The following is a 27,500-nucleotide window of genomic DNA, read 5'->3' as shown; positions in this document are numbered from 1 at the left end:
GTTCTGGAGTCGGCTGAGAAGAGTTGCGGGAAGAGGCAAAGGAGCTCAGGTCCGAGGCGAGAAGGATGGCGGTCGGCGACGAGGTCGCGGTGTGGGATCGCTCGTCGCGGGACCCAAGCCAGCCAGCCATTCTCCTCCTCCAGGGCATCAACAATTCCCCCTTTCCCCCGCGCTGAAATACTGCAAAAAGGGGGCCCCGTTCCCACCCCACTCCAAACGTCGTGCCAACGAAACCTGCCAAGGAGCACGGAGTCGGGGCACAGACACGCGGTCACATCTGCGGCTCGCCCGCCAACGCGTCACGAGGACGCGGGTAGGACCCCCCCCCCCGGTCTCGCGGACCTGGCCGCTCCTCCAGGTGACGCGCACAAATTGGCCTACAGGCCTGTCTGCCCCCTTGTCTATGAGGGTGCCTCCTTTCCTTTGCTTTTGAGTTAATGTGTGTTGGCGCCGTCTGTAAAGTAGAACTGTATAAGTGTTACCGTGTGTGTGCGCGCGCGTAGTCAGTAGTAACTCTGCGTCGTTGTTGCTTTTGTTTTTGTTGCTATATGTGCATTTTGATTGTTTGGCTGTATATGTGTGCTTTCCGTGTGCCGGGAAATAAATGTGCTTTGTGTGAACTGTTTTCCCGTTTCGCTTCGTCTTTTCTTTATTGACCCTCCATCCTGCTTCACGTAAAGGGTTCGTAATGGGCTTAATACACCCGGTAATTAATCGGAACCGTCGAGGCCGACGATAACACCGCTTGGTTATCACTGTAGCACGGAACGGACCGCTTAAGCGGTTCGTGTCCGGAGTCGACCTGCGGCGAGGTACGATCGCCCGGTTTACCATCCGCATGGGTACTTAGGTAGGTCGATTTTGGCGAACAACCCTATCCTACGCGGGTGGCCGATTGGCACGATTGTGGTGAGGTCGAAAGGCCCACCTATGACTGGCTCCGGGCAATAGTTCCCGGAGGGTCACGACTGAATTGTCCGTCCGGTGGGCGACGCGGTCGCGATTCGAGTGACGCGGCCGTCCGCACGCCAGCGGGCGCGAAATCGCAACAATATTAACATCTAAATATATAAACGTATCATATATATATACATACATAAATATATACATCATAGATGGATATGCATCATATATATATATATATCCATTCACCTGGACTAGACTGTGCTGAGCGTTGTTACTGCCTAAGCAGTCTCCTGGGCTATTGGGCACAATCCTGGACGGGTCGCCACTCCAACACAGGATACCAGCAAGCTGACACTCCTTTTGCCAACCTGGAATGGTGACGGGCAGAGTCAACCCCACCTGATATTAATTCAACAGTCAAGTGGGATTTGAACTCAAGATCAACAGCAGCACAGCTGCACAGCTGCGCAATAAAAATAATGCAGCCAACCAGCCACAAGCTGCATGCGAATAAATATATCGAGATTCCAGGGTGTCATTCACGAAGAGTAGGGGAGCTATTGCAGGCACCCTGAACAAATCCCAAACTCTTGCCCCAACTACTGCTGGGAGAGGGATGGCAAGCATGACCCTTGCCAACAAACTGCTTTGGGAGCACCAACGCTCCTTAACAGAGTCTGGTACATCGGATATGTATAAACTGTATATACCGTATATCCATATAAATATATCAAATATAATATAAAGATGTCTAACAATCCACTTCCTTCAATATATAAAACTTATTACCCCCACCAGCAAGGGACGACGGCCATTATGTTTCACTCCAGTCTGTCTATTTATCTCTCTTTATTTGTGAGCATGATATCTCAAAAAGTTGTGATCGGATTCGGACGAAACTTGGTGGACAGTTTGGGAATGTGACAAGGAAGAATTGATTCGTGAAGATCCGGATCCAGATCCGAGATTTTTTCAGTGATTCGTCGATTCATATATATATATAATATAATATACCACACACACACATCACGATATATCAAAAATTAAGGACAGATTATGACAAAACTCGATGGATGAATTGGTTAGGTGATAAGAACAAGCTGATTAGATTTTGGTTTAGTTACAGATGCAGATCAGGCCTATCAGTGGGATACAAAACGTGAACTATTCAGCCTGGCAGAGGTACGTGCTCTACCGAGTGACGTTGTGCTCTACACGTAGTATACACCCCAGTATATGCTTGCAATTTGCAAGTGTGCCCCACCAATGTATATATATATATATATATATATATATATATATATATATATATATATATATATATATATATATATATATATATATATATATATATATATATATATACACACACACACACACACCGTTTGTGCGTGTGTGTGTATACATAAGTGTAGGCTGGCAGGATGGAGTCGAGGTATGCACACCCGCCTCTAGGCTGTCTAGCCTGGGTTCGAATCTAGACCCATCTATAAACTGTCATGCTGGTGTTTCACAGACAGAGTGATTCATCAATGTGTTTGCCGTCCCTCGGATGGACGTTAAACCAGATTGCTCCGTCGGTCGGAATTAGTTGGTGGAGGTAAAAGATCCCACGGTGTCCTTCGCGAACGAGCTATCGCTGGCACCATGAACAAATCCCAAATTCCTGCCCCATGTGTTGAGAAGGCAATGTCAAACCACCCAGTATAACGTGTATATGTATGTTTCGATGCTTGTATGTGGAAGGGTCGTGTGGCCCCTTGGGAGCTGAAGGCACATTTGATGGGTATAACCATGCTATAAGTCTCCTGAATGTCCTGAAACCCTAAAGATATTCACGGGATGGGTTGGGGGATTGTCCCACAATGTGCGTTTGTTAAATCATTGGAATCCATGCTCCGTTTCAGATTCTAAACAACGTGCTCGGTTGTTAGTATCGGCTCCAACCATGTGATCGAACCATCGTGCTTGGATATCGTTCCACAATGCGCCGCGTTCGTCAGACCCCACGACCCCAGGAGCCGCAATCCGCGAATTACCGACACTCGGTCGGATCTCCCGGGTCCACCAAGCCCCCTCCCCCCATCATCTACGCTCCACCTCGCGGCCACGATGCTCGTCAAGCTGTCGTGCCGGCGCCAGGTCAGAGTTAAGACCGAGACTCGCCTCGGGTCATACCGGTGCAAAGTCGAGGCTCTAAATGCGCCCTGAAAGCGCACGCAGGCGAAGTGCTTAGCGCGGTCACCCCTTAGTTGGTCCCTGGGTGGTTAACGGCCAGGCGTTGATGGTAACATCTCCCGCATTTCACCCACAGTGTAGCAGCACATTTTCCCCTTACGAGGGATGCTTATATGGAAAGAGGCCGGCGTTCGTCGAAGTCGGCAATTCTTCCTGTGCGCACTCCCTTTGTGACTACACCTCGAGGCGATTGTCGTAACGTTGATCTTATGCGGTTTTTAATTTTATTCAATTTCCCTCCTTTTGAAAATGTTCAATCCGGCGATGAAACGCACCATCAAAGTGTCGAGAGTACCCGCGACGAGTCGCACCGACGAGCTCCCACCGGCGACTGGACAATGCTCCGCGCATGGCCGGCGCACTTAAAAGCGCTGGTTTTCCCAGCGTTGACGGATTCGGAGATAATAAATAGAGCTAGGAAGGGGCGAGGGGGTTGTTTTAACCCGGGTCGGGTTTATATGACGTCACGGTGCGCGTATGGTACGATTCCTGTTGTGCGTGCTACTTACAGCATGACAAACGGGTAAAGGTAACCCCTGGTAGTGATGATTCTCCGCGTCCGTCCCGTCTCAAAATGAAGAAAATCGTTTGTGAGACAAACACAACGCGGCGACCTTCAAAGGGGTCTTTGCAGGCTGGGCGGGGGTGATGTGTGGCGCGTCCGGGTCTCTGACCGCGCCGGATTCCCATTCACTTGCTAATGCGGCCGGCCATAATGACCAGGTAATTGCGGGTCGGCCCAGGGTTAGCATGAAGGTACGGGAAACCGCCCCAAGGTACGACCCGGTGCAAGCGAGAAGGGTCCAGTACTGAGCGTTGTGGGAACAAAGAAAGGTTACCGCAAAATGTGTGTGTGTGTGTGTGTGTGTGTGTGTGTGTGTGTGTGTGTGTGTGTGTGTGTGTGTGTGTGTGTGTGTGTGTGTGTGTGTGTGTGTGTGTGTGTGTGTGTGTGTGTGTGTGTACCTGCTTTGGTGGATTATATTTTGGAAAATATTTTGGTCTTACAAAACATGGGTCTTGAGCTGGTCACACACACACACACACACACACACACACACACACACACACACACACACACACACACACACACACACACACACACACACACACACACACACACACACACACACACACACACACACACACACACACACACACGGTTTTTCGAGAGTTATGCCAATTCAGCAACGGAAAACCAAGGCAAACCGTTTTCTCTTTATCTCGGCATTCCAATGGGCAATAGTGAGAACCCTCGAAACGTGGGTCCTTGCTGGAGAGATAGACGCGCGCCATTCAAATGAAACCTCCCGCGGCCCCTAATTATCAGCGAACAGCCCCGTCTGCTCTCAGGGTAATCCTCGCCCGGCGCGCTGTTTACTCACAAACTCATCAGGCGGCGCCAGGCGGGGCGGGGGCTCCGCTCGTCCACAATGGGCCGCCGGCGACAGACAAAGGACTTCACACTTGCCGCCTCTGGAGATGGCGGATTATCGTGGCGCCTCGCTATCCCCCCCTCCTCGCGGCGACCACTCACTCGCTCATTCACTCATTCATTCACTCGCTCGCTCACTCACCTGCAGCAAAGCCGCGACGCGCTCCTTAATCCTCCCCTGCACCCCTCACAGGCCGCGAGGTCCCTCTGCCTCCACGTGGTGCCCACGGCCGGTCCGGCTCGCCGAGCGGCGTCCGGAGCGAGTCGCGGGAGTGTCCGTCACGCTGGGCTAATGGCGACCGAGTGATTATTCCCTGGCTTTTTAATTACGTCCAGATTAGGCTGCCATTGTGTGCGTAACGCGGCGCCAAGGCTTTGCGGCAATGCGTGCCGGTGACGCTTTTGGCAGGATGGGTGGTATATGGGGTGTCGGGATGGGGATGGGGATGTGGAGGGGGGGGGGTGAGGGGGTTTCGCACTGAACACTACGGGGGGAAAAAAACAACATGTGATGTACGAACCGCACGCGAAGCTCCCCTACACCCTATCAAACCTCCTGATCCCACACCTTTCCCCCTGCCCGGCTCCCCTACACCTCCACCCTACGACACCCTCTCCGGCACTCGGGGACGCCCCGGTCGTTTGGGTGACCCTGAAGTCCATCGTGCAGCGCGGCCAGCCACAAACATCAACGCAAATGGCCGATGGTCCATTCCAGGGGTGAGGGGTGGCCGCTAAGGCAATGGCCTGGCCATCGATACGCAGGGCTGAGTGCTTGCAAAGTGCGTGCAGACTGGCCCATTGTGCGGGACAGACGCCTGGCGCCGGGCGGCCCAGCGCGCTGCCCGAGCGGCTAATCACCTTATAGCCGACGCGGCTCTGTGGCTCGCCAATCTATAGCCGAGCTGGAGAGAGGGACAGAGAAAGGGAATGTAAATATAAATGAAAATTGAAGTACATTTTTGAAGAGGAAGAAGATGCATTATGGCGAAGAAGAAGAAGAACAACTATGGGCCGAAGGTCTTTGAGCAGCACATCAGCGTTGAGCAGATCTCTATCCAGGAGATGATTGGGGGGGGGGGGTCGCTATCTGATGGAGGCGACCGGAGGGCAGGTGACCCTCCCAATAATTGGGTCGCATTGAGCGTTATGAAACCGCGTAATAACCACGGCCATTGAACCGCCGACGTGTGTAACATTTCATTTCAAGAGCAGCAACAGCACGGGAACACAAAGGCGTGCCTCATTCGATAACGAGTGCGTAGGATTGCAACGGTCGGAAAACGAACCGTGCGGCGCGCGCGAGCCGTGTAATCTTCACCGTATTATCAAATTAAATATTTTAACAATGAACTTTTTTTTTATGAATGGGCGTTCCAGAGGATCGTGGATCTTGAACCCGTTTTGAACGTTTCCACGGGACACCCCCCCAACCCCCTCCCCCCTGACGGCATATTCCGCTGTTCACCTGAGTAGTTACTTTTTCTCGGTCGGAATCTCGTTAAGGACACGAGTAATGAGGGAGGACACGTGATCCGGTGAAACTCGCGCTCTTTTCCCGCGCACTTTCTCCCACTCTGGCGCTGTTCGCACCAAGAGATCCGTGCAAGTGGATCCCTCGCACTTCGAGCTTTGGCATCCAATGTAGTTTTTTTTTCTTTTCTTTTTTTTTTCCTTATTCGCCGGTTTCTGTCCATGTCAGGAACCTCAATACTTCCGACGTTCCTGCCGCCCGCAAGTGCGCGCCACGTATAAAGAGGCGACGCGGCGCCGTGTCTCGCCAGAACAAAAGCGAACAAAAGGCAGAGCGTGCGAGGTGAGGACTCGAACGGCGCGATTTGGGAGGGCGCAGTGCGAGCAGCGCTACTTTCAGAGCCCCGGCTCCGGAGGAGGGGGGAAAAAAACGGACAGGCGTGGATGGAAGCAGCACACGCTCTCGGGGCGAGCAACCGACGGGAAGTGCCCCGGGGGCACATTTAGGGTCAGGTGCGCTACGGGCGGAAAGTCACCTGAGCTCACGCTCCGGGCGCTGATTGGCGGTGGCCCCGCTGGCCGGCACCGCGCCGCGCGCGACACCTCGTGCCGGACGAATCGCGCCCAGCGCGCCAACCCCGCCCCCGGCGCCTCACCATTGGCTGCGGCGCGTCAAATAACCAATCAGCGGCACTCAATCAGCAGCGGCACAAAGGCGAGGCGAGAGACGGAGACGCGAGGCCGTGACGCCGCGTCTCGTGCGCTGCGGACTCCAGAGCTCGCGCCGCGCGAAGCTCTTTCGGCCCCGTGCGAGCCCGGGCTCTGCCCGTCGGAGCCGCACTCCTTGCTCGCCGTCATCCGGGCCCGGATCTCCGTGGATTAGTCCCGTCTTGAGGCCGGACTCACAAGTATCTGTGTGTCCCCCTGTCCCCCGCTCTCTCTCTCTCTCTCTCTCTCTCTCTCTGAGCCTCCCTGGAGGAGAGTCTCACGTCCGGCCCTGATGCGAGAGCCGGCACTCGTGCCTAGCAGCATGGCCTACCATCCCTTCTTCTCCAGCCGGCCAGGCGAGCTGCCGATGAGCGCGCTCCTTGCCACCCAGCCATCCTTCTTCCCACTCGCTCTGCCTCCCGTCATGCCGGGCTCATTGGGAAAGGGTCTCAGTGGAGACCCCGCGCTCTCGGCAGCCGCTCACGGACATCAAGCCGCCCATCTTCGCCACCTCAAGGGGTTGGAGAACGACGAGGCCGTTGAAGACGACCCTAAGGTCACCTTGGAGGCAAAGGAACTTTGGGACCAGTTCCACAAGTTCGGCACCGAAATGGTCATCACCAAATCCGGCAGGTAACGGGCGTGGGACCGTCGGAACGTTCTCATTGCGGGTGTTTGGAACTCGATCTCGGCGCTGAAGGTGGCCGGGGAGACGCGATTTTAATTTCCGTCTATCTGTCCGTCTCCCTTTGTCGATCGCTTTCAGCCGTTCCAACAGCGCGACGTGGGCGGACTATTTATACATCTCGCGGGTTCCTTCGGGTCTCCCCTTCACATTTTGCAGCAGTTTTACTTGTTATGTTATCATTATCATTGATGATATGCTCGCTCGTTGTCGCAACTCGACTCGTAATTCGCCCCTCGTTTGGAGATTTCCCGCGCTCCGCCGGTAAGTTCCCCGTCCGAGAGTAACCGGGGACCCATGGTGGGATATCATCAATAATGAAAGAGCGTCCGTGCCGAGCACCCTGACCACATGCACCCGGTCTCACCGAGCACCCCGGTCTCACAAAGCACCCCGGTCTCACCGAGCACCCGGTCTCACCGAGCACCCTGACCACATGCACCCGGTCTCACCGAGCACCCTGACCACATGCACCCGGTCTCACCGAGCACCCGTCTCACCGAGCACTCGTCTCACAAAGCACCCCGGCCTCACCGAGCACCCGGTCTCACAAAGCACCCCGTCTCACCGAGCACCCCGGTCTCACCGAGCACCCCTGTCTCACCGAGCACCCCGGTCTCACCGAGCACCCGGTCTCACCGAGCACCCGGTCTCACCGAGCACCCGGTCTCTCCGACCACCCCGGTCTCTCCGAGCACCCGGTCTCTCCGAGCACCCGGTCTCTCCGAGCACCCCGGTCTCACCGAGCACCCGGTCTCACCGAGCACCCCGGTCTCACCGAGCACCCGGTCTCACCGAGCACCCGGTCTCACCGAGCACCCCTGTCTCACCGAGCACCCCGGTCTCTCCGAGCACCCTGTCTTTCCGAGCACCCCGGTCTCATTCCGATTCGTAGCGAGGCCACGTGGCGCAAAATGCGTAAAAACAAAGCGGTCCTTTCGGGCTCGCCGTGCTGTGGACACACCTGTAAGTGCGTTAATTGTCAGCCTCGGTAATTGTTCTCCATAATGTATTAATGCATTTCCTTTGGATCGCAATGGCGTTTCCATTCCCGCCGACATCATAGACACTAAACCGCCGAGATGGCGGCGGGCGCCGCGTCGGGGATGTCGCTTGCCCGGCTTGTCCCGCTCTCTCACGACGGGTCGCACCGCGTGTTCTGCAGACGGATGTTCCCGCCGTTCAAAGTACGCGTGGCTGGCCTGGACAAGAAGGCCAAGTACATCTTGCTGATGGACATCGTGGCGGCGGACGACTGTCGGTACAAGTTCCACAACTCTCGCTGGATGGTCGCGGGCAAGGCCGACCCCGAGATGCCCAAACGCATGTACATTCACCCGGACTCGCCCGCCACGGGAGAGCAGTGGATGTCCAAGGTGGTGTCTTTCCACAAGCTCAAGCTCACCAACAACATCTCGGACAAGCACGGATTCGTAGGTGTCACACATCGGCGCGTACGACACGTCGAGCGGCTTTTGAGGCGATTAATGAACACTCACTCACTCGTGCGAATGATAACTTGGTCTAAAGTTCTGCTTACTAGGTGTAAATAATACCCTTCTAGTTGTTTATTTTTAAATACTCTTATGGTATATATTTTTTCACGTTTTCATCACCGATCTCAAAAGGCTTAATGATTGTTATTATACGATTATTCTTGTATTGATCCATTATTGCATGATAATATATATATATATATATATTTAACCATTTATCGTGGTAGTTGTGGTCATTGGGTGTATTTGGACCTATCCTTAATACTGCAGAATACAGGTTGTTGGGTCAACCAAGCTATCTATATTTGTGAGGTGGCGTTGAAATGAACAAATTGTTGCGTGCACAGCCGGTTGTTTCCTGGATCGCCTACTGTCGTATTGAATCACTGGTTGGAAACCGGATCACCGGTTGTTGTGAATCCCATGTTGTTCCACATTAGCGGTTGTATACCGGATCAGATCACAGGTTGTCGTGAATCCTGTGTTGTGTTGTACCACTTTCCCAGATGTTGAAGCGAAATGCTGGTTTGTATACTGGATTACAGGTTGCAGTGAATCTTGTGTTGTACCACATTACCTCTTGTTGTTGTGAAACGTGGGTTGTATATATAGATCGCCGGTTGTTTTGTGAAATGCGTATTCCGGATCACCGGTTGTTGTAGTGAAACACGGGTTGTATATATGGATCACCGGTTGTTGTAGTGAAAAATGAGTTGTATACCGGATCACCGGTTGTTGTAGTGAAACGCATTGTATACCGGATCACCGGTTGTTGTAGTGAAACACGGGTTGTGTGTATGGATCACCTGTTGTTGTAGTGAAAAATGGGTATATACCGGATCACTGGTTGTTGTACTGAAACGCATTGTATACCGGATCACCGGTTGTTGTAGTGAAACACGGGTTGTATATATGGATCACCGGTTGTTGTAGTGAAAAATGGGTTGTATACCGTATCATCGGTTGTTGTAGTGAAACGCATTGTATACCGGATTACCGGTTGTTGTAGCATCTCCCACATTGTAACGGATCATCGGTTGTTGTAGCATCTCCCACATTGTAACGGATCACCGGTTGCTATGGCAAGTCACTTGTTTTGTCGAATTGCCAGCTGTTGTGGCGAATCACTGATTGCTTGCCAAATCACTGATTGTTGTAGCAAATCGCCTGTTGTGCCAGATCACTGGTTGTTGTGCCAAGTAGCAGGTTGTACCGCATCACCAGTTATTGTAGGGAATAGCCAGTTGTCAGGTCATTGGTAGAAACTCGAATTCCTGTTTGTGTGCAATCAAGGTTCCTTGCAAATGACCAGGTTTATTTGCATCGACCAGGTCTATTCAGCTAGCAAAACAGGAATTGAACGGGGGAGGGGTGCGGGATGGGGAGGGGAGATGGATTCACTCCAATCCAAGGTGGTGACCTCATATACCCTATGAAATTCACGTGTACCATCGGTGCGTACTTTCGTGTGGTGCCATGTACGCGAGAGTGAGGCCGCAGCACTGCGCCCGTCCTCGCCCGATTCTGCCGGCATTGCAGATGGCTTGGACGACCTTACCTTCCTACCCGCAGACCATTTTGAACTCCATGCACAAGTACCAACCTCGATTCCACATCGTGCGTGCGAACGACATCCTCAAGCTACCGTACAGCACATTTCGAACTTACGTCTTCCAAGAAACGGATTTCATCGCCGTCACAGCCTACCAGAATGACAAGGTACAAGCCTGACTCACCCCTCCCCTCTCCCCTTCCCCCACCATCCTGTCCCCACACTCTGTCCTACCCTGTACAAGAGCAAGGATCATCAAGCAGTACCCCACCATCCCCTCCCCCAATCCTTTCACCGCAATACTGCACAGAAGACGTTTTTCTAGTGAAATAAATTTATTTTCCACACAGTAAGTGCCCGAATAAAGTCCTCGGCGCGTCTCGGTCCATTTCCAGCGACCTAGGAACACCCTTTTTGGAGGACTCATCGTAAGTGCCTGCATGAGCCTGGGAAAAATGGTCTCCAGGCACGCTGTGAACAGAGACATGTCTGTTCCACAGCCAGGGGAACATAATTCCTACGAAACCGCATAGCTGCTAGGTGTTTGAATGGAGGCAACTCGGGTGGTTCACGTGACCAAATTTACCCCCGCCCCTTCCCTACTCCACGTTCTCTTTGGTTCTTCGATGAGTGATGGCCAAAAAATCTGGAGGAGAAAGAGGGGCTTTGCGCAGAGGGGGGTTGAGCAGCGCAGGAGTCCAGGCGCCGCGGCACGTTCCCATGTAAATGGCGGTCCGTTTTGTAGCGAATAAATAATCTGCAAAGTTACTTTGATTCCGCATTCAGGGGGAGTTTCACTCACACTGGGCAGATAAACGTGCGAAGAAAGAGATGAATTTCATTCCTCCGACCCCCTCCTTGCTGCCCCCCTCCGGTAAAACAGGAATTTTCGAGATTCAGTTTAAACATTCATCCTTGTTCTACATTTGGCATTAGTGTTGCGGAATTTGCTTTTTCTTTCTTTAGCAACACCGAGAAAACGCAAACTCATTTACTTTGTAAATACGCCGCAGAATAGAGAACCGTACCGTCACGTCCCCCCTCCCCCCCCCACCACCACTGATAATCAACGTTATTGTTTGTATTTAAATGTTATCACAAAGTTAAAATTGTTTCCCTGCTTTCATACCAACGTCAAAACCATTCCAACAACATAGTAACAGATTACATTCGGCCTGCCAGTTTAAACGCCTTTTGGCATTTCAATGAAACAATTGTCTTCCGTTAACTTGTGAGTAAGAACTTGGTTCTTTTGTTTGATCATCCGAAGATTGGCGTCTTCCCACCATGGCCCTCTTTTTTTTATCGAATGTCATTCTGATTGTGAATTTTTCTCATTTTTGAGATTCATATCGGAAGGTGAAATTTTCTTTCTTAAATTTCCACCTTCTCACCACCTTTTTAATGCCCCTTCCTCGCCGTCTTCGTCCACCTGCCGGTTCGTCTCGTCGAAGCTCGACGTGCGAAACACTCAGAACGTTTTACCCTGAGACGCACGAATCGTGCGAAACGCGCGTGACTCCAAGTCTGCTGTCCCAAACATTGAGGATTTGAATGAGGGTGATTGGTGGCCGAAAAGGATTCAGTTGTCGTGGAAGGAGTGTACACAAATGTTCAGGAATGTTATGACAAAAAGAGAGCGTGGAACGGTTTCGTTCACATTTGACACTCGGTTGACGTCACCGTGCTGGATTTGCTGATAACCTTTCACACAGAATTGAAACTTTACAACGCAAGGTGAACGTTGTTTTCGACATTTACTCGACCCTTTTCGGCCCGTTTGCTATCTCGTCAAGTTGGCGTATGCGAATCAATGATTAAAGTGATTGTTTTATTTTTCGAGGGAAAATATTTTTCTTTTCTTTGACAAATGATGATTAAAATTTATTTCCCTTAATAAATAAAAAAAATCGTTAATTTTTCATTTTGATAATGATGCTGTGGTTTTGGTTTGAGGGGGCTTGGGCAGTTCAACGTCAAAACTGGTTGGAGAACGAAGGTTTAGCAATTTTATGTTTGTATTCGCTAATTCTTCGTAAGCTTATTGCTGGTGTGATAATCCTTGCAGGTTGTGTTCAGAGTATCATACACATGCGACAGAGGGGGAAATAAAAAAAACGACAAAACAAATTAACTTTGGAAAATAGTGAATGGGAAATACAAATATTCTGCAACTGAGTGAGAACCTACTAAATAGGAATTTGCAAATTGCAAATGGCGCTTATCATTTTCTTCTGTGATTGCAAGCCATGTACCGTGTCTCACACAGATCACACAGCTCAAGATCGACAACAACCCTTTCGCCAAGGGCTTTAGGGACACGGGGAACGGGCGCCGGGAGAAGAGGTACGTCCTGGGAAGGTGCGCCTCGAAACACACGCGTGTCACACGACCGTCCGCGACATCCCCTCCCGTTTATCACGACATCACACAATGTCACAGCCAACACCACGATAACTGCTACATCACCGTGTGTGTGCTACGGTCGTTGCGGCGTCATTGCTCTCGCGCCACATGCATTACAATGCGACGACGCACGTGCGGTGGCCCTGTAATCCAAGTCCATTGTGTCTTGCGCATCAGGAAGGGGGAGGAGGGGAAGAGGGGACCGAGATGGAGCATCCCCTTCCCAAATTGCATACTGCACCACAATACCGTGCCAGCTTACAGGATTAGACCGAAGTGGATTATGGGTTCTAATATCTCCCAACGTGGTTAATGTCATAGCACAATACTGACAAGCAGTGCGTCCCTGCCAAATGAATGACTGATGAAGTAACGACGATAGTGGAGAAACTAGAAGCCGGCATCACACTACTGTTCGTTTCGGTGTCCGCGGGTTACTACAAATGGCGTTGTTATTTTCTTTTTAATGTATAATGGCCCATTGCTGGCTCACCAATGGTTTCTGTTTGGCGAAGCAATGCTTTGCTGCCCCCTGGCTGTAAAAGCAAGGTCTCTAATTCTGACTCCGCCCACCCCCGCCAGCCCATCATTCACGCTGGGTTTTAGTTTTAAAATTTTATTCAAAATCAATGTCTTTGACACTTTTATTTCCTTCCGTTGTATTTTTTTTTGCCATCTCACTACCTCACCTGTCATATTTTGATGGTTTTCCTCCTGAGTAAGGCCCATGCTTGAAGTGCATACCTTATTGGGAGGGAGTAGGGATTTTTTTTTTTTAATCGCACACAATTATTGCCTCGGGTACAGCATGGACAAATGAGCTCTGCACTTGCGTCCCAATTCCATTTGAAGTTTACATTTTTGCTCCTCTCTCTCTCTGAAAAATGATTTGTCTCCGACTGCTCCGTGTCACGGCCCTTCTCGGGTTCACAACTTACAGGCTTTCTTTGAATCCAGGCCGGCACTTGTAAAATTGGCCTCATAATGGACCATCATAATATGAGGCAACAACGATTGCAAAGTATGTACGTAGCCACACCTGGACACCCTTCACGTAACCGCTGTGTTCGCTCTTTCAGTGAGAATTGTTTCGATTGCGATTCGTTGAAAACAGTATTGGCGTGTTGTCGGAGTACCATTGCAAATGTGGACACAAAGCTGGCTCCTCAAGAGGGGACGGTGCTATGCACATCAGACGATGTTACTTGAACACAAACTGAGCATCCAGTGAAAAAATAAATAATTGTAAGCTGATCTGTTGCCAAACCCCTGAAATAATATTCCGTCGTGTCTTGTCATAGAAATCAAACCCATCTGTCTCCCTTGATTTTGTCAGAACTTATGCCAAACCTTATTGTAAGACGCCGTTCACTCGCCTATGTCATGTTACCATGCGATTGTGTCGTGTCGGGTGATGTGCACCTGTCTTTATATAGTTGTGTATCAACCAGCTTGCCTGGATTCATCACCCAAATGATGGACGCATCAATTCCGCAACAGTCACATTCATCGAAACTTGTGAAAATGCACCAGAACACAGCACATTACCTTTTCTTTTCTTTTTTTTTCTTTAAAAATTCCTCTTTCTTTTTACTGTAAATCAGGAAACAGCTTGCGCTCCATTCGCTGCGTTCCTTTGAAGAGGCAGAGGCTGACGAGCGGGACGACGTGGAATCCGACGAGGAGCGTCCCGGCTCTGGCCCTCACGGTGCTCCTCACAGTCCTCTGTACGCAGGTTGGTACCGACGTCTCCGTTCCAACTCGGCCACGATTCTATCTGATTAGGATGGGCAAAAACGGTAGCTTACTTACAACGTGAATGGGTCTCTGTTTAAACTGGGAATGCAAGCCGTGTCGGCACAATCGCATTGTGCAATTACATCGATCATGTCAAATTCACACCATGAACAGGAACTTCAGTCGGATTAGGAAAGAACGTTCACTGTCCCGTGGATGATGTATGAAAATGCTACTTCAATAAATGTGCTGTAACACGTGAATGTAAAGAGATGAAAGATAAAGAACCATGGTCGTGATTCATTAGGTGAGCGTCAAGCGCAAAATTATATACAATCTGGAAATATTTCTCCCGAGTTCATGATCAGTAAGTTTTAAGCACATTTACATCTTCCCAACACAATTGTTTACTCTTTAACTTACATCAACAATCTTCAGCTGAAATGAAACGTACGATGCAAAATAGCACGGCATTATAAGTTACAGCATTTCAAAACTGCACACAGCACAATTGCACGGCGAGTGGTGTGTGGTGTGCGGCATGCGGTATTGGGCTGTGTTGCAAGCTTACAAGGTGACCTCAGCATGTTCAACCCTGGAATTGTGTCGTTAATCATTCTTTGTGTTTAAGTGTTATCATGAACAACTGGTAGGTAGCGTGTCCGTGTACACCGATATAACAAGGATGTCACTCAGAACAAGCTGGATGGGAGGTTTGCCGGTTGGCCCGTGCCGGAACAGCCAGTTTTGGTAATTATCACTCGTCCCACGGATCCTCAGGTGCTTCTCCACAATGTAATAAATATTCTTCTCGTTTTGTTTGTCGTTCTTCTAAAGAGACGCGTTCTGACCGGATAGTGCAGAGGAAGTGCAATTGACCTCGAGCTCTCTCGTCTGCGTTCGATTCCTGACCCGACGATAAACTATCGGATTGGTGCTTTACATCACAAGGTGTGCCGGCCCTCGGATGGACATTAAGCTAGGTGTCCCATCTGCTAGCATGAGTTGGTGACGATGTGACGTTAAAAGTCCCTTAGTGAATTTCGAGAAGGGTATGCTCATTATCGCCGACACTCTGAACAGATTCCAAATCCCCTCAAGTCGAACGTCGGGCCTGACCAGCCGGTTCATGAAAGACTTCGGCCAATATTTTCTAGCCAACCCCACAAGAAGGTGGGTATGAATCTATGCAGTTAAACTAGTAGTAGTAGTAGTAGTAGTAGTAGTAGTAGTAGTAGTAGTAGTAGTAGTAGTAGTAGTAGTAGTAGTAGTAGTCGTAGTATCTTTAAAATATCTTTAAAATGAACATATACAAGATGGCTTGTTTTTATTCTGGCCATTTACATCTAAGTTTGGTTATCCAGTACTGGCTAATTATAATCTGGTTACTTAGTTACATGTGTCCATTCACAAGATTGAGGGTGAGCAGTATCGTAATTAAACAAAATACCTTCTGGTTTTGTGTTCGCTCTTTAAAATGAGAATGCTTTGCGATGTTTGCCGACTCGAGAAGGGAGTGGGACGTAGCCTGGGTATGGGTAGGAGTGAAAGGTGGCCAGTACTGGATAATTACCTGGTTAGTCGGTGTAAGGGGAGGTGTGTTATACAGGTGTTGCTTTTTTGGTGTTGAACCAAAGAACGAGATCTACCCTGAGATACTTGATTTTAGATCTGAGCGTGTTTGGATAAGCATTTTGAGGACCTAACTTGTGATGTAATAAACGATGTTTCAATTTATTGCCTTACATTTTGTCCAATATGTTGCAATTTGATGTCCAGAGTCTCAAATAGAAGAGAAAAATATGAACTTTATTCGCAGCACATGTCCTGGCTTGATGTCACTTAAACGTCGAGTTGAAATTTTTACTTTGTATCAATCATTTGTCATAGTCAAAGATGGATCCAGGAGAGATGTATATATGTGTGGGTGGAGGAAGAGGATGGATGGGGGTGGAATTATTCACCACACCCCCAAACAATCCACTCCATTGTCTAATTGAAAAAAAAAGAAATTTATTATTACACCCAGACTCAATTATTTTGGCCTTCATTATTAAATATTAAACACACAAGGTACCCAATCCCCCCACCCCAACTCATGAAAGAGCTTATAGTTAAATCACATGAGGGACAAAAACATCAGTAGCCATCGATGTTCATTCGCATGAAATACGATGACATCGTTAGTCGAATCAACACCAGTACATGGGATTAATACCTGGTTTAACCAGCACAATGAGCCATCGGTTCAGGCAGGAATGTATAGCCTGGTGTTGGCTCAGTGGTTAGGGTGGCGGCTTGGGATCCTAGGGTCCTGAGTTCAAGCCCCCGTCAGCCGCTGAATTAATACACCAGCGGGTGGACTCAGCCTGTCATCCTTCCGAGGTCGGCGAAATGAGTACCAGTTCCAGTGTGTGTACTGGTAGAGGGGCACTGCATCAGCGACACAGTCGCACTTCAAGAAATGATAGCTACCCCGGCAGCCAAGCTGCCATACGACCACCACCAGGCAGGAATGTGAATCGGGCCAATCAAAAAATAGTAAAGTCTGCGTGATCCTTCAATGTTATGGAGAAATGATTGCTCACTTTTCCGTGTAAATAGAAGTTGGGAAATCTGTATTAAATGTTCTCATAATGACTCGGATCCCCCCACACTTCCCTCTGCCCTTGTCTTCCATGGTAGTGGCTCAGCCCCATGTTTTATAGACCCATCGAGGACAAAAGGGCCAGTAAAAGAATGAACGGACAGTAGGGCAGTGGAGCCATAGTTGGACACAATAGGCAGGGGAATGAACGAACAGCAAACTAAGAGAGAGGAGGGAAGGAAACACAGTAACATACAAGTACATTTACTCTTTAGCAAATAATTGATTGGTTTTGAGATCATTGCTAATAAAACCAGACTCGGTGGCATTATGGTTAGAACGTCTGCTCTGAGTCTGGGAAGTCAGGGGTTCAAAACGCAGCCGAGCTACAACAAAGACTTTTAAAATGGTATGTGCTGCTTCCTCGCTTAACCACGAGCATTTAAAAAGGATCGAGCACGGACAAGCAACCATAGGTTGGCATCCATTGCATAGACATGATGGGCCTAATAGCCTCGTCCTGCATTAAAGTTCCTTGTAAGGAAACTTGTATTATTATAATAGAAAGAGATCAAAAGAAAATAAAATTCAAGAGGTCAGTGTGGGGTTGTCTTGCATCCTTCCCTACAGTGCTTCAAGAGTGTTGCCCATCGTCATCTCCTGCTTTCTTCCACACCCACCTGTGCCCTCATTGCCTCCCCACCTCTTTCCTACCAGCCACTCATCTATTCATGTGCGACGTCTTTGTCTCCCCGTTCACCGTTGTCAGAGCCTGAGCTGTCAGTCTACGATCCTGCTGCCCTCTGTCATGATTCCTTCTGCATGAGGATGGATTTCTGTATTAAAGAAAAAAAAATACCAACAAGGGTTGAAAGAGAGCAGGGGATTTGTCTGTTGATCTTGAGTGACGTCATAATACCTTGCTAGGATGGTAATAACGAATTCTGCTTCGCTTTGAGTACGTTTCTGCTATTCATGTTGATTCATTGTTGAACTTGCCACATAGTAGCAAAGGAGGTTGTCTCCTCGAGACGCGTCCGTGTTCTTCGTGGATCTTGCCTTAGACGTCATTGGCCTGCCTGCCATTCGCATCTGAATCTTTGTCTCATGATGCACGGTGTTGGGATCCGAGGTGCACACTATGTCGATTCATCCAACGTCTACTCATGTCTTTGTGATGAATGTAAAAGTACTCTTATAATCCAGTAATGTCATTGTCCTGCACGTGATGTATGTACAAGCTCCGCCATGAGCCTTAGATCGCTTTTAGAAAGAACGACACCGTGCATATGTTTAAAGAAAATAATGTGCTCAGTGCTTGAAACGACGTGTCATGGACCATGATGTGCAGTTTGAACTGCAGGCAAGGAAGTAATCCCAGGAATGAATTGATCACCTCCCTATTGATTCATTCCACAGTCCACTCACTAAATCTTGCTTGTGCGTCTTTAAGTGATTGTAATTTTGCACAAACACTTTTAACTTGCCTTCTGAAGTAATGAAGCACCGTGCTAGAACATCCTAGACAGAGCATCGGGTATATATGTATCGTAGCCATGTAGATTAATTTATTTATTCATTTCCAATTTTTAATATCCTCACGGGCATATCCTGAAACCCTCGATTAAACACTGTGAAACTCTTTCCTGATAATCGATATCTGTAAAGAAATTAATACATTTCAATGAGAAATCCTTTTAAGATCCACACAATTATAACCGATGCATCGCGCTTTGAACTGGAAGGGTACTCGGGAGAGCGCATATCTCCGCCAGGCTGAACAGTTTACGTTTTGTATCCCACTGACAGGCCGGATCCGGATTCGAATCTTCACCATAATCTAATCAATTCTTCCATGTCACACACCCAACCTGTCCACCAAATTGCGTACAAATCTGTCCAAAACTTTTTGAGATATCCTGCATACAAACAGACAAACAGACAGACAGGGGTGAAAACATAACCTCTGTTCCACCTCCAGTGGGTGAAGGTAATTAGAACAGCACTCAGGAGAGCACATACCTCCACCAGGCTGAACAGTTTACGTTTTGTATCCCACTGATCGGCAGGATCTGCATCCGGATATTCACCAAAATCTAATGAGTTCGTCCTTGTCACACACCCAGCTTGTCCACTAAATTTCGTCCGAATCCATCCACAACGTTTTGAGATATCCTGCTCACAAACAAACAAGCAGACACACAGGGACAGGGATGAAAACATAACCTCCATCCCCCTTTGGTGGTCAGAGGTAATTAGAACGGTACTAGGTAGAGCACATACTTCCGCCAGGCTGAACAATTTACGTTTTGTATCCTACTGATCGGCTATATCTGTAACCGGATCGTCATCAAAATCTAATAATTTTGTCCTTACACACCCAACCTGTCCACCAATTTTCATCCGAATCCATCCATAACTTTTTGAGATATCCTGCTCACAGACAAACAAACAGACAAGCCGGTAGGCAGCCATGGGTCGCCGAGCATCCGATGACCTTTGACCCCTGATCTGAGCTAATCTAGTAGTAAGTACTTACGAAATTGCAATCGAATCGGTTAACCCGTGTATGAGCAAGGGGGCTTTGAATAGTCATTTTGCCAGAACAATGCACTCATTGACCTTTGACCCCTGACATAGCCGAGATAGGTCAATATGTCCTGAAGCAAAGTTGTAGTACTCATTGTGAACTATGTACCTATGAACTTTCATTCGTATCGGTTAACCCGTGTAGGAGCAAGGGGGCTTTTAATGGTCATTTTGCCTGAAAAATGCACTCATTGACCTTTAACCCCTGACCTAGCCGAGATAGGTCAATATGTCCTGAAGCAAAGTTGTAGTACTCATTGAGTACTATGTACCTATGAACTTTCATTCGTATCGGTTAATCCGTGTAGGAGCAAGGGTGCCTTGAATGGTAATTTCGCCCGAAAAATGCACTTATTGATCTTTGACCCCTGACCTACTCGAGATAGGTCATTATGCAAATGAGCAAAGTTGTAGTACTCATTACGGTCTACAAGCATGTAAAGATTCATTCGATTCGGTTCAACCGTCTTGGAGCGAGTGTACTTTGAATTTTCAGCGGGAATGCTCAAAGGCCCTCGGACACCCAAGTTGAGAGGGTTGCCATTTGGAAACTATAAGATATAGAACAAAATGGATGTCATATAGTGGATAGAGAATCACCTTAAGATCGTGCATACCAAATCTCATCAAGTTCCATCTACTGATAACTACTCGGCATAAATTTGAATGAAAAGTACCGAAAATGCGGTTTGATATCGGAAATCCCCAAAGTTCGCGGGGGTGCTGTGGGTAAACAAAGATCTAAATCGAAAATCCAGCTCGATTGTTTGTGCACAATGCATTCCAGACGATTAGTGTGAATTTTCATGACCATCCGACCATAACCCTAGGAGGAGTAGCAACACCTCCAGCTCTCGCATATTATCGATTTTTGCACTAATTGACCTTTGACCCCTGACCTAAGCAATATCGGTCAATATGTCCTGAGGCAAAGTTGTAGCACTCATTGTGTGCTATGAACCTGCAAAGTTTCATTCGTATCGATGCACTCACCTGGTCGCTCTGGGACCTTCAATTTTCGCCAATTTTCGGGCATACCCCATTTGGTGGGGGCGCTGCAGGTAAACTATTCCATATATCACAAAAAACGGAATATATTTGACAGAGCATCACCTGTAGATCATTCGTGCCAAATTTCATAAGCCTACGTGGGATAATGGCTTTCGGACTTGATTTTGCGTGAACGGTACCGATTTTGAAGGTTTTTCGGCTGTTGCTGGGGAACCGAAGCGTCCCAAGCAACCATCACAATTTCCAAAGCACGAGGTCATAAGATGTACCTACCACCCGAGTTTGGTCAAAATCCGCCCACGTTTACTACCAATTATGCTGATGACAAACGAACAAACATCCAAACAAACAGACAGATTACTGACAATAAGGGTCACCTATTTCGGCGACCCAACAATAAGGGTCAAGTCCACTTTCAGTGGTGGAGGTAATTAAATTAGCTCTTCTGTTGGAGGTCAACCATTCATGAATCTCCATGGGGGCTTTCACAGTAGTTACACATGTAAAAAGGTCCTCAAGAAGTAAGGTGCTCACAACTCCATGCATCAATTTTGGATTTGGTTATGGTACTGGTCCAAAGAGCCTTTTGTTTCATCCGTGACTACTTAGTGGTTTCTGAGCTTACCACCTGTCCCGAGATGAGTGAGTCGTAGGCCATGCTGCCATGTGGTGTCGGGTAATGCTTGTTCGCCATTACAGTTACAATATCGTTTGTCCATTTCAGACGGAAGTCAATCGCTGCAGGTCACCTGCTTACATTTGTGTCATTCAGCATAGCATACACTAAGCAACAGCCACACACCAATTCTTCTTCTAAGAGAGTGGAACTGCAACATGTGGCAGTGCACAACCTATGCACTTCACCCATACATAGCACGTGCATTTTCTTGGATTCAAGAGCAAGATTGGAACACTTTCAAATAAAGTCAGGACCATTCCTAGGGAAACACTAGATGCACACATTTGGAAGTTACATGATCGAGGATTGTGGTAATTATAACACGTGACACTGAGTGGCAGGGCTTAATAGCTGCTGTACAGGACAAACAGGTCAGGGCTGGAATCCGAGTACAAGGAGAGATGTTTGTTCCTGGTGCTTGCTTTCTTAGAGCTATACCTACCATGTTCTGTATTTGCACAAACAGAGCCGCGAATCAAGATGAGCTATCACGCACCACTTTGGCAGATTTTGGGCATTTAGCACACACAACCCAACACGCCGTCGTGCGCACCACATCTACATGGAGATCAAATATGCCCTTATTTCATTACACGTGCATTTGACGCCTCATCAAACACGAACACCGCACAAACATAGTACCGGCATTGTCACGGCAGTGTGAAATGATAGTGACATTGGAATCTAATGGGAGATCAGACCATATGGCCATGGCATTCATGTCGGGTGTACGGCGCAGCGCATCGCTCAGTGGTATGTCCGAGCAAGTACGCGGTTGCAAAACATACTGACCGTCACAACCGGCATGCTGTTGTGCGAATTTTGAAGAAATCCGATGGCCGCCGGCGAACTCCGACACCTCCCTATTAATGTTACCCATCACAAGTTGACTGTTTGCCTCACCCAAAAATAAAAGCGCCGACACTCTCGGCTATCAAGATGTGCAACTTCTCGTACGTTGAGAGTCGTGAACCAAGCATGGTGTTTAACTTTTCCTCAGCATTCCTTGGCCCAAAGCAGAGGATATGTTATGAAAACTACCTGTCAAAGGATTTTGTCTCTGAAATCGACTGAATTTATTTCTCACCTTCATGGTAATGAAAGCTTTAGCATGTCGGTCATTGAGACTTTGATAGAGGCGGCCTATGGGATTAAAATCGTTCTATGAACGAGACACTCACAATGGTCGTAGACACTCCAACAATCAGTATAATGAAAATAGAAATAAATAATTATTTTGGTGCGTCTCGTTCCTAGAACTTTTTGAACGACATTGTATCCTTCCATGACCTTCCTGTTGTGGCACGTTACGTCTGTTCGTTCAACATGTATATTTTTGAAGAACCCGTAAAGCATCACCAGTTGTCAGTGGCAACTGATGCCTCAATCTAAAAAATATAAAATATAATAATGTAATGACAATTGTCGTTGTGTAGCTGTATCATTTAGCGTTTATTTTCCCGCTACTACGCAGCAAATAAGACCTGATAATGAGCCACAGCTCTCTACCCTTTCCTATCTTGGCCTAGTACTTGTATCTCACTAAAAAAAACTCCAAACTGTTTTTGCGGGTCATTTCCAATTTCGTCCATTCCAGAAATACTTAGCATTATGACCACAATGAACCCTGAAGTCGAACCTCCAAAAACAACAACTAGAAGGTCACTCAGAGCGTATACCTCCACCACGTAATGCCTGATCGACGAGAACACATCGGGCCCAATACATTTTGGAAATATCATGCTGTATATCGTTTTTGGCCTGATCTCTCAATGGTGAAGAATCACTTTGGAAATTAAATAATTATCGTATTGCCAGATCTGGATTCGGATCTTCACCAAAATTGAATCATTTCTTCCCTTTCACACACCCAACCTGTCCACCAAGTTTCATCCGAATCCGTCCAAAACTTTTTTGAGATATTGTGCTCTATATATCATTTTTGGCCCTATCTCTCAATAATGAAGAATCAGTTTAAAAATTCTAGTAGTCGGATCCGGATCTTCACCAAAATCTAATCAGTTCGTTGTGGTCACACACCCAACCTGCCCACCAAATTTCATCCGGATCCGACTACAACTTTTTGAGATATGCTGAACACAAACAAACATACAAACAGAGAGGGGTAGGGGTGAAAACAGAACCTCCTTCACCTTTGTTGTTGGAGGTAACAAACAAACCCTTTTGAGTGAAAGGTATATTTGAACTATTTGGGAGACTTGTGGAATTTCAGGAAGCAGCAAGAATATGATCCCACATCTGAGAAAAAGAAAATGACTTGTACCGTACTTGATCATGGAAATTGAAAGACAAGGCTAGGCTTTGGAAATAGGAAGAAGAGTTGTTATCGTGTCTGAAAGGCAAGGGAAATCTTGGTTATGTGATGGTCAATGATGTTATAGTTACCATTATGAAGCAGCTAGATAGCTCTGCTTCAGGATAACTAATGGTTATACAAATACCCACTGCACAGTTCGATTGGGCAATATTAGAGTAATCACTACAAGCACTTCACCCTCGACTCCTCGGAGTACAGGTCGAGCTTTTTGATTGGGATTATTGGATTGAAGTGCAAATGACTCGATTAAATTTAGCTGTGTGTATAACTAGGTGATGGAAGGAAATGTTAACCTGTTACTCGATCTAATCAGTTGTTCTAGTTGCCAGTTGCAATTTTTTTCTTATTCTTCACCGATTTCAGCTGCTCCACTTTTGGGCCATCTATTCTTACTTGGGGTCATTCAAAAAGTTCGACGAACAAGAGTCAAAGAAAGGAGTTTTTAAAAAAAATAAGAAATTCTGACGTATCACGTTTTTGGAAACACGAGCAAGTTGCCCGTGCCCCCATGGGATTCTAAACGGGGTAGGAATGGAGGCGGTAAAAATGCAAATGGCGTCTTTTGTCATCGAGTCAGAAAGCTGGGAGCAACAACTCACATTTATTGCCACATCTGATGCAATTTAAATGCTCTAATGGCATCTGATGCAATTTAAATGCTGCATTTGAAACTGTTTGTTCAATATATGTATCTTTTTGATGCCTCGGGTTCATAATAATAATAAAAAAAATTGTATTAACATCAATGCCAGTGACCAATTGCAAATTTATAGTCAGATCGTTGATAAGAAAAACATTTTCTTACTAATTATTTGTACCGTGTGTTCAAGTAGGATACCGAGAGGTATGCATGCTCGCTCTCAGCTGTCGAGCCTGGGTTCATATCCAGACCCAGCTATAAACTGTCATCTTGGTGTTTCACATGCAGGGCGAAGCATCAATGGGCGGTGCCGTCCCTTGGATGGACATTAAACTTTCTGCTGGCAGTGGTTGTTTGTGGACGAAAAAGATCCCACAGTTTCTTTTGCAAAGAGTACATGAGTTATTGCCAACACATGAACAAATTCCAAATTCCTGCTGCTTCCGGTTGAGGGATCCATCCAGGATTGGTTCTCGCCTTATAACATTTCTCAACTTGTTGTGAACGTCCCTCAGCTCTGTCAAGGTTAAAAGCCTAATGTGTGTATATATATATATATATATATATATATATATATATATATATATATATATATATATATATATATATATATATATATATATATATATATATATATATATCTTCTTCCTCTTTCGGCTTGCTCCTGTTAGGGGTCGCCACAGCGGACCAACCGTCTCCATTTCGCTCTATCCTCCACATCTTCCATTGACACTCCAACCACCCGCATGTCCGCCCTCACCGCATCCACGAACCTCTTCTTTGGCCTTCCTCTTCTCCTCCTGCCTGGCGGCTCCATCTTCAACATCCTTCTCCCGATATACTCCGTTTCCCTCCTGTGCACATGTCCAAACCATCTCAATCTCGCCTCTCTCACTTTGTCTCCAAACCGTCCTACCTGCGCTGTCCCTCTAATATACTCATTTCTAATCCTGTCCATCCTCGTCACTCCCAACGAGAATCGCAGCATCTTTAACTCTGCCACCTCCAGCTCCGCTTCCTGTCTTTTTGTCAGCGCCACCGCCTCCAAACCATACAACATAGCTGGTCTCACGACGTCTTGTATACTTTCCCCTTCACTCTTACAGCTACCCTTCTGTCACAAATCACTCCTGCAACTCTTCTCCACCCACTCCATCCTGCCTGCACTCTCTTTTTCACTTCTCTCCCACACTCTCCGTTACTTTGGACAGTTGATCCCAAGTATTTAAACCAATCCACCTTCCCCACCTCAACTCCTTGCAACCGCACCATACCACCAATATATATCTATATATATATATATATATATATATATATATATATATATATATATATATATATATATATATATATATATATATATATATATATATATATATATATATATATATATATATATATATACACACACACACACACATGATGCAGTGTCCTGTTGAATCACGACAGGTGATAGTTCAGCAATAAGGTAAAATAAATTGGACAAACTTATCCTCGATAATGGGTCTTCACACGGGAGAATAGTCCAATTCTGGTCTGACACATCCTGCCATGTATAATGCAAATAAAACCAGTTGTAGCTTGATTCTGAGCCTTGAATTCACATTGTCTTTTCTTTTCTTAAGCTTGGAGGAGTCATTTTTCTTTGAACTTTTTAAGACCAGCTTTACGGCATTTTCTCCATTTAGATCGGTCAAGCGCATCATGCTCCCAAGAGGTAACATCCATTTTGCAGGCTTTAAGGTTCAATTTCAAGGTATCTATCTATACCTCCTGAAAGGTCTTCCACGATTCCTTATACCAATTTTTAATTGTACGTAATAAAAAAATACATGCAGCAGTTGTAAAAAGTACATGAATTATCTCCGCCACCGAAGGTGGATGGAAGTTGTTTTCACTCTTGTTTGTCTGTCTGTGAGCAGGATATCTCAAAAGGTTATGGATGCATTCAGACGAAACTTGGTGGACAGATTGGGTGTGTGACAAGGACGAATTGATTCTATTTTGGTGAAGATCCGAATCCGATAATTTTTTAATTTTCAAGGTGATTCTTTACCATTGGGAGATGGGGCCAAAAAGGATATACAACACAATATCTGAAAAAGTTGTTGACGGGTTTTGCCAAAACCTGGTGGATGAGTTGACTAGGTGACAAGAACAAGCTGATTAGATTTTGGTTATAGTCCAAAGGCAGATCTGGCCTATCAGTGGGATACAAAAGCCTGGTGTTCATTAAGGTGGCTGGCTTAAGATATTGGGGTCTTGAGTTTGAGCCCCTGTCGTGCCGTTACATCACAGCAGGTGCGTTGACTCAGCCTGTCATCCTTCTGAGGTCGGCAAAATGAGTATGAGCTTACTGGAAACAGGAGGCACTGGGTCAGTGGCATCAGTGGCACAGCCACGCTCCCAACTGTGATGCAACCTGCATTCTGCTATTAATTTGCAATTGTTCATTGGTTTTGACACCAATACAAATTTTTATTACGGACCCCAGGCATCAAAAAGCTACGTATATCGAACAAACATTTTCAAATGGAGCACCTCGTCACCATGAGAGCATTTCAATTGCATCAGATGTGGCAATAAATGTAAATTGTTGCTGCCAGCTAGCTGGCTCGATGAGAGAAGACGCCATTTGCATTTTTGCCCTCTCCATTCCTATCCAATTTAGTATGGCGTGCGGGCATGAGAAACTTGCTCGTGCTGTGTAATAATAAAAACGGAATAATACTTTTGATGAAAATAAATTTCAAACACCTGTTCATTGTTTTGGAATGCAAATCCGATCAACTTCTCCTTCCACACTGATGTTTCATAAACATTCGCTGAGTTATTCAAAGTGAACCAGCCCATCAGTGAGTGAATGGGATTAGGTGTGAAGGGTGTGATAAACATTTGCGTTTTGATAGGTATGAGTCACCACTACAGCTCATGACAGGTGACACCACGGGTGCTGGGGAAGGAAAGGGGACGGGTGGACTTGGGTTACATTTTTCGTCTACTGGTGTACTTAATTGGTAGAT

The 27,500-nt window shown here is 47.1% G+C and overlaps 1 protein-coding gene and 1 long non-coding RNA gene across 19 annotated transcripts in view; one reads left to right on the top strand and one right to left on the bottom strand.

The window, feature by feature from the left end:
* Positions 1-6,656, bottom strand: part of LOC147010786 (uncharacterized) — a 151,359-nt gene extending 144,703 nt beyond the window's left edge. For 2 of the 7 annotated variants that reach the window (XR_015052379.1, XR_015052382.1), the window contains exons 1-2: positions 4,719-5,942; positions 1,153-1,274 (exon numbers count right to left, since the gene is read on the bottom strand). This is a non-coding gene — a long non-coding RNA (uncharacterized LOC147010786). Of the gene's footprint in view, positions 1-1,152; positions 1,275-4,526; positions 4,659-4,718; positions 5,943-6,585 lie in introns of those variants that run through there. The other 5 variants (XR_015052381.1, XR_015052383.1, XR_015052380.1 and 2 more) reach the window with 4 other exon arrangements.
* The window catches only part of LOC147010785 (T-box transcription factor TBX2-like), a 48,530-nt gene continuing 27,291 nt past the window's right edge, over positions 6,262-27,500 (top strand). For 2 of the 12 annotated variants that reach the window (XM_085859565.1, XM_085859557.1), the window contains exons 1-5: positions 6,490-7,390; positions 8,608-8,875; positions 10,511-10,657; positions 12,760-12,836; positions 14,501-14,631. In XM_085859565.1, the coding sequence (XP_085715691.1) occupies positions 7,050-7,390; positions 8,608-8,875; positions 10,511-10,657; positions 12,760-12,836; positions 14,501-14,631 (964 nt within the window). In that variant the 5' untranslated portion in view covers positions 6,490-7,049. Of the gene's footprint in view, positions 6,393-6,489; positions 7,391-7,422; positions 7,707-8,607; positions 8,876-10,477; positions 10,658-12,759; positions 12,852-14,500; positions 14,632-27,500 lie in introns of those variants that run through there. The other 10 variants (XM_085859564.1, XM_085859555.1, XM_085859554.1 and 7 more) reach the window with 8 other exon arrangements.

This window comes from Eptatretus burgeri, chromosome 16 (assembly GCF_056783735.1).
Source record: "Eptatretus burgeri isolate ZD-2024b chromosome 16, Ebu_testis_v1, whole genome shotgun sequence".
NCBI lineage: Eukaryota > Metazoa > Chordata > Myxini > Myxiniformes > Myxinidae > Eptatretus > Eptatretus burgeri.
Note: the sequence above shows the minus strand (reverse complement) of the source record. Positions and strands in the feature narration are given on the sequence as shown.